Source organism: Lepisma saccharinum, chromosome 23 (assembly GCF_977018435.1).
Source record: "Lepisma saccharinum chromosome 23, izLepSacc3.1, whole genome shotgun sequence".
NCBI classification, from domain to species: domain Eukaryota; kingdom Metazoa; phylum Arthropoda; class Insecta; order Zygentoma; family Lepismatidae; genus Lepisma; species Lepisma saccharinum.
The window spans coordinates 39,453,095-39,464,943 of NC_139251.1; the positions used below are offsets into that span (position 1 = coordinate 39,453,095).

The window sequence follows — 11,849 nt, forward strand, 5'->3', positions numbered from 1 at the left end:
AAATTATATTAATTCACGAAGAATCACCATTCAGTTTATTCTTTATTAGTACTCAATATCGGCAAGTAGTTATTTTAAAACAATTGTTGACGAATGGAGTGGGCATATTGTAGTGTGTCACTTGTAAGGAAACATCAAAGCAAGCCGAGAAGACGGGATTCTATTCACAATACGATACACTTCCATTGTTATTGTGGGGACTGCCTTTGACTTGGCCAGAGACAGGCAAGGAAGGGGGGGGGGGGATGTGTTGCTTGGTTGTCTTTGCACAAACACATTTAAAACAATAATGTTTTAGAGGTTAGAAATTTTAAACTTCCATCTCAATGTTTAATTGCTTATTATTTTTTGATAATGGCAAGTGAGAAATATTTATTTTATTTTGTTTTTACCAAACTAAAAATCTTGTGGGTGCAGCGCACCCACAAGATTATTTATGTGGGTGCTCGAGCCCCGGAGCACCCACGTAGTCGGCGTGCATGAAAGCTGTTCCACGCTGAAGTTTACGAACAGCATGGATTATGGCGTGATGAATCGTCTGCTTGACTCTTGAGCATGTTTAAAAGCAGTTGACTTTCTTTGGAAGTAGTATTAGGTGTAAATGGCACTAAATCTCACCTCTATATAAAGCTCGGCTACATTAATTAATATAAATTAATAAAATATTTTGACAAGTTTTAAAAATTTCCACAAAAAATAACAGAAAAAAACTAATCAACTGTATGCCTACACATCAAAAATAATTATTTTGTAGTATTTTATTGGTTGGTGAATTTAGTTTAGTGTACCGTGTATTAACACTAACTAATAACGTTGAATTATGGTAAATGAAATGGCTATAAAAACATTTATTTCATTACAGTTCAGATCAAAATCTACTTTTTTCATTATTTTATACTTTTTTTCTATTCGGATACCAGTTTTGCATATTTTTTCACATATATACATATATGGAAAGAATTATAAGATAATATTAACTACACCTTTTCCTTCAGCTGTCTTTCTGACTTACAAAGGCATCAAACAAATGATTGCCGGCCATTAAAAGCTACTGCATTGTGCTTTCTGCTAGTTTTCGTCTTCAGTTAGCCAACTCAGTCACATTGGGAACGGCTTACAAATCTTACGAGCCAAGTAAGCCGGATACGTCACTGTGACGTCACGAAGCCGGAAGTGGGCGGAGCTAGCCGTACTTGGATTGAGTTTAAGAACAGATGTAGTAGACTTCGGCTGACTTGACTGGATTTTATGAACAACCGTTACACATGCATATACCTAAAACCAGTGGTTCCCAAAATGTGCACCACGGTGCCATTGCTGGCTTACAGGGGTGCTACGAAATGTTCCAATATTTTCAGTGAAATATGATTGTTCCAAATATATACATTTACACACAAAATGTTTCTGAATTTGAAATATGTGTTTATTATTTAACTTCAGGCAAGCAACCTAAAATCACTAACTGAGCGTTGCAAGTGTTAGATAGTCCTACATTCTCACTTGGGTGCCTCAGAAAAGTCTTGCAACATGCCATGAAACGAAAAAGTTTGGGAACTCCTGCCTTAAACATTTTCTCTTATTAAACGAGTTATTTCCACCTGGACTTCCACATTCCAAATGAATTCAACAATACGCCCACAATACCGAAGTCTTCACATGCAATAAGAAATTATGAACTGCAATAAAGCATGGGTGTTTTAAATTTAGCATCTAACAAAGCCTATCTTCCCTGCCTTGGGTGATTCCACGATAATACTTTTGCCTCAGCATCCAGAGAAGACAGTTTAAAGGAGGGTTGCCACATTTAGCTTGAGTTAACAATTTAAGTGCCACAAAGTAACTGCTTGTAATATTACTTCTATTGCAACTCTGTTACATTTGCAGCTACTGCGCTTACTATCAAACTAGCTAATTGCATTTATAATTCCTCGTAAAGGTAACTGTTACTTCCAAACACTGTTCAAAGATCAATTAAGTATGGTTGCAATTCTAATACATATTATTATAAAGTACAAGTTACAAATTATAATTGTCATCCTTTTCAACAACATTACAAAAACCAATTTTTAACTATTGCATTGCACTTTCATAATGAATACAAGCAGTAGACTTCAAGCAGGTTTTAACTTCTGTATCAAGTTACTTTTTTCCTCCAACATCTACTGACCTCACTGATCGAGACATCCTGCCACATCAGAAGCAGCACATGCACATCGGAATGTCTACATTACTCTTGTAACCATTAAAGATAGTTTCTACTCTACTACTCTAATATACTCTACATATTCATCTAAATACTGAATTTATTCATGTCCATAAATTAGGGGATAGACCAGTACGATATTTTTTTTGCTGATACTCATGACGTACCAATATGAACTTACTGATACCATAGCCTCAAGAAATGATCATTCATTAGTTTCCACAATTAATATCTATGTTCTTCTTAAAGGTTCGCATAACTACCTTTTGTAGATACAATATAATCTAATACAGTTACTTTTTAGTGGCTTTTACTTTATCTGCAACGTTCCGTCCTGGTTTTCCAGAACTTTTTCAAGCTTACAAGCTGTACACACAAGTGTAGAGTGACTAGCCATGTGAGATTGTGTGTTGTATTTATTTATTTAGCAAATATCCTTAACAGAACCAATAGTTCCAATTACAAAGGATCATATTAAAAACATTTATAATAAAGATTAGATATATATTTCAAAAATTACAAAAATACAGAATTACAAAATAAAATGCAAAAGATAAAAATGGCAGTAGGTATGTTACACACAGTAACAGAACAAAATACAAACACAATATAGTACAATCACAACAGAGTACTGCTAAATACTTTTATAGTCGATGAACCTAAAATTAATTACACAATTTGTACAAATATCAAATCCATATGAGAGTAAATAAGGCATGACTTTAAATACATAGTATTAATAAAAATAATATAATACAAACACAGCTTCAATCAAATTTACTGGGAATTTAAATGATTAGGCAATGACAATATATGTACTTTTATTATTGAGCTATATGTTATAAAAGGAAGCGCGAGGTCTACTTTAATTCCCTTTTGAACAAGGTTGTTATAATTTGTGCATAAGTCTGATAACAACTGAAGATTTATGAATATTGTTTCTCGATTTATCAATAAATAAAGGAAGCAAATACCTAAAATTTATTGGCTTAACATTAAGTTTAATACTGCAACACTTCAGGCGAATCTATTAAGTAATTCATAATCTTATAAAGTATTGAGCTATTAATCTTCTAGATTTTAAAGGTGGCACCTGAAAATCTACAAGTAAAAAATTATAAGAAATTCTATTTAATACTGCTGAACGATTATACTTTTTAAAATACAAATATCGTAAAAATTTAAACTGAATTCATTCAATATTATCTGAATGTACTTGATAAAATGGATCCCAAATTTCACTTAATTATTCAAGCCTTGAACGAACAATTGCATTATATAGGTTCATTAAAACCTGTGTATTCTTAAAATCTTTAGTTGACCTAATTATAAATCCAAGATGTTTATATAAATCCGAGCAGATGTAAGAATAATGATGTTTATAGTTTAAATTCTTATCCAATATTAATCCTAAATCATTGATTACATCTACGCATGTAAGTACACTACCATTAAGAATATAATGAATTTAATTAGGAAGTACAGCTTTTGTTTTATTTATAAACATTATTGTTGAGCATTTACTAATATTAAAATATAATTTATTCTGAACACTCCATGGATATCAAGCATCTATATCTTTTTGTAATAAGATAGCATCTTCTGGAAGTATAATGCCTTTAAAAATCTTTAAATCATCTGCATACAATAAGCAGCATGAAAACATAACAGATGGAAGATCATTTACATATAATGCAAAAAGAAGGGGACCAAGATTTGATCCCTGAGGGACACCTGAATATGCTGTATATAGCATACTTATAAACCACTTTGTATTTTCTGTTTTTCAAATAAGAGATAATTATTTTTAACAAAACATCATATAATAAAACATGTGTATCTTGGTGTAAGCTTGAAAAGGTTCTGGGAAACCAGGACGAAATGTAGCAGATAAAATAAAAACCACTAAAAATAACTGTGTAAGATTTTTTTGCATTTCCACAATTAATGTTTAAAATTAAATGAATGCATAGAGTTTGTCCTTTGAAAAAAAAAGTGCATACTTGGACTTTTACTTTACAAAAGTAGGGCATACAAATCACGGCACAATTTTAAACAATTTTTCTGGCAATTTACAGATATATTGGTTCACTAAAATTAACAGCTCTAAAACTACCTGAAGATGGTCATGAAAATAGTACAGACATGTCCATATCAAAAGCAGGGTACCTGTTTGATTAAAGTTACCATAAATGTTGTGTGTACTTCAGAAAAACTAGGAAAAAACTAGTAAATAATAAAAAAAAACACTAAGTTGCTGACCAAGGCAGTTTAATAAGATATAAAAAACACTTAACATGTAACGTTTCAACCCTGTATCAGTCTTCCTCAGATGAAGAACTAAACTAAAATGAAGAAATACACACACAGAAAGATATATACACATAGCAGGGTGATTAGCCACACAAAAACAAGTATTGTTGACAGTCCTTATCTTTGACGATTTCTCCAAAGGAATTAAGTACATTTCACCTCTTGACAGATGACTAATGGAAATATGGCTTAACAAGGCTTAATTATATTATACATAATAAAGTAGAAAAATAAAACTTGGTAGTAGTATGCGTTAAGAACAGAATACAAGCTCAGCAAATAGCAAGCACTGAAATTCATTCATTTGTCAATTTTTTAATTTACTTACTTCATTAAACAACTTCAGGGCAGCTGGCAAAGTGTGTTGAAAAACCTTCTCCTCTACATTAGACACTGTCAAACAAGGCAAGCATGTCCCCAATAGAGCATGAAGAATCTGAAGTTGCACATCTTTTGATTTCTCTTCTTGAAGACATTTGTGTCACTGTGTTAAGGAAAGAAGCGAACAAAGTTTTTACGTTAAAGCATTCTAGTTGTTCACATAGACATAGTGAAACACTCCATCTACAAAATATCTTTTTTTTCCAGTATATTTTCTCCATACAATGGATCAAACTTGAAGAAAAAAAACTAAACTTTAAAGGATAAGACATGGATGGTGGAAAGTTGCCTCATATAGTCCATAGAGCTTTCTTTTAACTGAGGGTCCCAGGTTTGATACCCGGTGGAGGCACATAGTGGTTCAGATCCCACTTTAAAATGTAGGTCATGTCCCGATTAGCCTTATTGTGCATAAACTGGACTTAAAACACCAACTCAATCAATCAATCAATCTTTCCAACTGAGCTGGCAAGTGACATGTGTCGCTTGGAAGTGAACCCTCAGTAGCCTATGCAACCTTTCGAACCGAAGACACACAAACTACAAATGTTGCTTGTTGTATGCATTTTACTTGGACTGCGAAGTTTTCATATGGTTTGCATTGTTGCACCTCTATCTGTTCACGCTTGTCTATAGAAAGGGCACATGCCACTTCGGTTCAAGCTAACTGTCGTCTGTCAATCCAGTGTGAAATCTCCCTTATTGTTGCTATTGTCTGTTGATTCAGGACAGAATGCAATGCTGATGCTTTAAAATAGCTCTCTACTTAACCTCATAATTCTGAGTCAACTCCGAAATTTTGGGACTTTCACTGGCATCAGACCCAAGGATACTCACAAGAAAGGTGACAGTGCTAATAATTTGGCTATGTTGAAACCCCATTTTGTCTCATAGTTTTACTACATAGATACTTTCAAAATATATATATTTTAAATAACTCAAACAATGTTCTGAAGTTGCAATACAGCCTAACATAGTTTTTTCTTTTTTCTTTATATAACTAGGGGGACGACACAATCTACCCTCACTTTTGATATTTTTTTCAAAATTTAGGTGATGTACTCTAAGCCATATGTTTTGAAGATTTCTCTCAGGAGGCACAGCAGGTCCCAAACAAGGAATTAGGACAAAAATTAGCTTTCCAATTCGGTTCTGTCCACAATTTGCATATACTACTAGTGTTTTGGTATTCTATTTAATGTTTCAAAAAGGATATGGTTAAATCAGGCAGCACATGATCCACCTTCTGTTGCAGTTCTTGAATTGACAACTGGTCAAGTTGTTGCAGAAGCTGCAAAATTGATTCTTGGGAACTCATTCTGAACAGAAATCATTGAGGATCCTGGAAAAAGTTATTAATATTACTTTCACAAGAACAATACAACAAACAAATATATATATTAAGTACTATTATTATGCATATTTTTAAAATTAGTTCTGGCATGCAAAATGAAACAAAGTTACAAAATTTGCATCTAAATATAACATAAAAATTATGTATACATTACACAAGTAATTCTTAACTGCACTATTTAAATATTGTTTGCTGTTGCGGAATAATAATAATAATAAATTTCTTTATTCAGCGGGCGAGGTGCAGCCAAGGGCTGCTCTGCCAGGTCTGACAGGTCTTTCAACTCAAGATTTGTAGTTATAAAATACATAAAGTATTTATTTCAAGTTGCTCATCATATGTGTTTTTATGATAATAAAATGTAACGTATTACAATATCCATATTTTTATAATGATAATAATTATAACAATAATGACAACTTAATAATATTACTTTAATGAGAAGAGTAGTGTTGCATGTACTTTCTTGTGTAAAAAGTAAGAAATCCGTCTCCACTAAACGGAACTGTTACCCAAGGTTCAATAAATCAGGCTTAACAGTTGAAACTTTTATTCTGCATTTAGAGTTTCTGTATGTTTTTAGGCCAAAGAGGGGAAGACAATTATTTTTGACACCAGTATGACATTATGAAAGACATCATTATGACATTATGAAAGACATCATCTTCGATAATATTCTGTCTAGAATATGGATTTTATATTTACAAAGTTTTGTATTATAAACAATCTCAAATACTAACAAAAAATAACAACAAATATTGTCAAGTTTTTCCTCTAGCAAGTCTTGGACGATATTTAAAATTGGATTTTTTAAAAACTGATAGTGTATTTTCATTGAGCTTTCCCAAGAATAAAAGTTTCACAATATTTCAGCAAGCCTGGGAAGGCCTGGTGGCCTTCAAGGGTCCATGGACCACAGGTTTAAAATAACTGCATTATGTGGAATCAACGTTATCATTTGTAACACAAAGTAACAAGTGAGGTCTAACTGTTGGTTAACCGTGTCTACGAGGGTCACTATTTATATTTTGAGCCTTGGCAACACTGATTGAAGTTAGGCACGATTTGACGTTTCACGGAATCGTCTGACATTATTTACAATAACGTACTTCAAATGTTTTGCCAATAGCTTCATTTGTGTTGTTTATGTTGCCTTGGAGATTGCGCGACAACAATGAAATGGAATTAACTCGTGAACATTTTCGTGCGATGATTTTTTTACGATTTTTGACGTGGATTATCAAGACAAGAGTGCATCGATAAACTTACTTCCACATTTGGCGATGAAGCCCCATCCTTTGCCACTGTGAAACGCTGGTATAACGAATTTAATCGTGGCCGCCATTCGCTCACCGACGAGATTCCCGAAGGTCGTCCAAAATCAGTTGTTGTTCAAGAAAACATTGATGCTGTGCAAAACCTAATACTGCAAGATCGTCATGTGACATACTGTGAGATTGAGGCAACCATAGGCATTAGTTCCACCAGCATATATAAAATATTATTAGCTGTGAGAAAAGTATGTTCTCGTTGGATCCCACACAATTTGACAAAAACTCAAAAAGACGCTCGCGTCAATTGGTGCAAACAAATGCTCAATAAATACAATCGTGGTGCTTCAAAAAACGTATATATATATATATATATATAAGATTGTAACAGGTGACGAATCATGGATATATGCATATGAGCCGGAACGTAAACAGCAGTCGACTGTATGGGTGTTTCAAGATGAACCCAATCCAACAAAAGTTGTTCGCGCTCGAAGCACATCGAAACAAATGGTCACCTGTTTTTTTTCGGGAAAACTGGTCATGTGGCAACTGTGCCTTTAGAGGAACATAGAACGGTCAACTTTGAATGGTACACAACAATTTGTTTGCCAGAGGTCTTCGGTCAAACGAACGCCGTCGGATCATTCTTCATCAAGACAATGCCAGCTGTCACACATCTTGTCTAACAACCGACTTTATGAACAGTCAAAAAATCGAATTGATGGGTCATCCGCCGTACAGTCCTGATTTGGCACCCAATGACTTCTTATTGTTCCCGAATGTCAAGAATAAATTGCGTGGACAACGATTTTCGTCGGCGGAAGACGCCGTTGATGCGTTCAAAAACCATACTATGGAGGTGTCTCAAGAAGATTGGAAAAACTGCTTTGACAAATGGTTCGAAGGAATGCAAAAGTGTATTGACCATAAAGGAGAATACTTCGAAAAACAATAAAGCAGTTTTCCTGTTTTTTCATTGTTAGGCTCAAAATATAAATAGTGACCCTCGTATATTGGATAAAAATAAACTACTGTTGCCTCACGAGACTAATTTAAAATAAACTTCTGTATATTCGTCAACAAGCTTTGATCTTGTTGAACTAATACCCCTTATGATTGTACCATAAATTATTCATTAACATCTAATTTCAATGGTACAAATCAATTAATGTAAAAAGTTAAAAAAAAACAAACAGAAAAGCATTTACGAGTAAACTTGTTGGGTTTGTGTCATCAGCGGTAACGGTTCCGATTGTTTTATGATTTCTCCTAGCACAAAGACTAATTATTGTAGAATTTTGGAAATCATTGTCACATGAAATTTGAACCTTCTTTAAAGTAATGAGCGCTGTTTGGACTCTGTAAAAAAGTTATTTATGTTGCAAAAAAAAACTTGAAAATTACCTTACGCAGTTCTCATGGACAAGATATTCTCCGACGACAAGTGACAGTAAATATCGTAGAAGCGTTGGAATGAATGTAGAAGTAAATCGGAACCTTAGTAGAATGCATTTAGGGACTTTATTTTAAAAGTAAGTGAACCAAACCACGATAGCATATATTGAACAAAATATTAAGTGATCGCTAAAACTCTGCAGTATGTGTTAACAGACATAAATCGAAATTGAACCATGTAAAAATTGCATTCGTAGCATGTGAAATTGCAAGAAAACAAAAGGAACTTGAGCCTTATTTTGAACCAGATAGGGGTGTTATAATGAATCACATGTAATAAAAATCTTTATAATTCACTATTGCACAACTAGTACACTTTCCATGGCTATTGTACCAAAGGTCTATGGAAATAAAATAATAATCATCATTACAACAATGATAATGAATGGTGAATTGATGCTATAAAGAACAAACAAAGACAATAACAAACCCATGCCTTACACAAGATTCAAACCTAGAATACTGGTTTCATATAATGCTTGGCATCTAGACTAACCACTCCACCAAACAGGAAATATTGAGGCAACAAAATTTAATTCGAGTAACCTACTCTCATAAATGCTAGGGACACCAAACATAATTGGTTGATTTACTCAGAAAGCATCCAGCAATCAGAAGTTAGGCCAATACCTTTGGATTCACTTTGAAAGTAAGTGCTGAATATTGCGTGAAGTGGAAAGGATTATTTTCTCTTACGTAAATTATACATGCGCCAGTGTGTACATGGAGAGTTATTGGTAACGATTGTATAAGTCGGAGACGGATTTCTTCAAATTTACAGGAGAAAAGACGAGAAAGTACTTACAGAATTGCGTTCTTGAGGACTTTCTGAAGCCGGGGAAATTGTTTTTTCGAATCGTGCAACTTATTTGGCCTGTAAGTAAGGTATTTTTCGTCATTCATGCATCTCCGTTGTACGATAGCTCGTGCTGCCATTACCGTCGACTACGTGAATCAAATGTTCCATGCGTTTGATTATGTAACCCCCTGTCTAGTTTACGTCCTTTTCCTAAGGAATACGTGTCATATATCGTTGGAAAGCTTGTTTTATAAGGAATTCAACAACGTAAATCCCAAGGCGAGGAAAAATTTCCTGAAGGAGTAAATCAAGAAAAACTGATGTTTTCCGGATATGAGTAATTGAACGTACTGAGGATTTTTTTAGATGATGAAGCACATATTTAGGGGTGAAATGTGTGCTAATGGAACCTAACCTAACCTCGTAGGCATACCTCGACCCCGTGAATGGATAGTGGGGCTATCGTGAACAGAAAGTGTAAAAAGAAAAAGGTACTTACCCGAAGAGATGCCGGGTGCCGCACCACAATCCCGCACCGCGAACGCAAAGAAGCAATCACCATGCAGATAAGGAGATAAAGTAGTGACTAGCCTCAATTTTCGCTTAAAAACCTTTTGTGAATAGTTTGTGTGGCATTTATCGGTTCATAAGTTTGGAAACACTGCACATCAGCTGACGATAGACAACGTGAGTCAAGATTTGCCCGCCGAATTAGCAACGACCAATAAATGATTATAATGTTAAAAATAACGCTCTTTTCATGGTGATCCCCAGCTTGAAAAATGTTCCGGTATGCATATGAGGTAAGTAGAAATGATTTTTATTTTAAAATAAACGAGTTTAATGTGTTTCCGGCTTATACAACTGGTACAGTTATATTTTTTTCTCACGAAATTTGACAAGTGGAGACGTTTGAACGTATCGTGCAATTGCATAATTCTTGCGCATATGCACTTACACTTCACTTCATTATAATCTGCTTACGTAGAAACGTTTTTCTTAACATATGATCCTTGCAGAATGGAAGTGCGTTGAATAGTACATTTATTGCTTCTCTTCCGTTCAGACCACACTTTCTTAGAAAAATATTCCGAGTTGAAACAAAACAGGAACAGTCAGAAAAAAATGTTCACTTGGTTACGTTGAAACTTACTGAATGTGCTTTTTTGACATGTCAATATGCAATATGGTTTCCTATATCAATCTTGTAATTAGTGTTACATGTATGGTTCTTACAGGAAATAAATAATCTAATGCCAAAGAAAAAAGCTTACTTCATTGAAAACCAAACATTGATTGAATTCATTCTCGGTTTCTCTAAAACAAAACATAGGCTACTTACCACTCAATATTGACATACATTTGTACGTACCTGCCAGCGATGAGAACATCAACTCATAAAAATTGCCAATATACGTCAAAGAGACATTGCTCAAATAGTTTACCGCCATGTTTTTCAAGGACGCAGTGTTGCAAGTTGTAAATCAGGGCAAATCCAATTCGAAGAGTAAAAACACATTTTTCTGCTGCAATGTGCGGGATCGAAAGTTTTTGGTTGACACGAGAAACAGTGAAAAAAATCGCCATTTCCCGGGATGAAGTTTCCCTAAACTGTAAAAGTCTCGAATTTAACACAGTTTCCTCCTATCGAGCCACTAACACGATCATTTGAAACGTGATTTGAAACTTCCCTGCTGCTCGGAATCCTGAAAAGTCGGGAAATCGTTTCGGAAAGTCGCGATCGGGACTTGATTTTACCGATTCACCGTATCTACTTTTCTGGATTCCGCACAGTCCTATAACTGCAACCGGTATGTATTTAGGTATGATAATCATACAGAGGTGTGGCGTGCATGTAGCCGGTGTTACCGCAGGTAACAGCAAAATGTAAAGAATTAAAACGTTGTTTCAATAAAATTACAACATTGTTAAATACGTCAGTGAATCCCGTTGCCGTCGAGTAGATATTGCCTAGGACATTTTTTCTGCAGCCGACAGAAGCGAAGAGGAAGGCCGTTCCGCTACCCTGAAGAGGCAACAAGGGAGAAGAGGGCGCCAGTGCAAGAAAGA

General features: G+C 34.6%; 1 protein-coding gene across 3 annotated transcripts in view; it reads right to left on the bottom strand.

Moving 5' to 3' along the window:
• LOC146005539 (FIGNL1-interacting regulator of recombination and mitosis-like) overlaps window positions 1-11,285 on the bottom strand; it is a 61,915-nt gene extending 50,630 nt beyond the window's left edge. The window contains exons 1-3 of one of the 3 annotated variants that reach the window (XM_083144793.1): window positions 11,152-11,285; window positions 6,113-6,239; window positions 4,845-4,993 (exon numbers count right to left, since the gene is read on the bottom strand). In XM_083144793.1, the coding sequence (XP_083000919.1) occupies window positions 4,845-4,993; window positions 6,113-6,215 (252 nt within the window). In that variant the 5' untranslated portion in view covers window positions 6,216-6,239; window positions 11,152-11,285. Of the gene's footprint in view, window positions 1-4,844; window positions 4,994-6,112; window positions 6,240-11,121 lie in introns of all 3 variants that reach the window. The other 2 variants (XM_083144794.1, XM_083144795.1) reach the window with 2 other exon arrangements.
• Window positions 11,286-11,849: the final 564 nt, after the last annotated feature.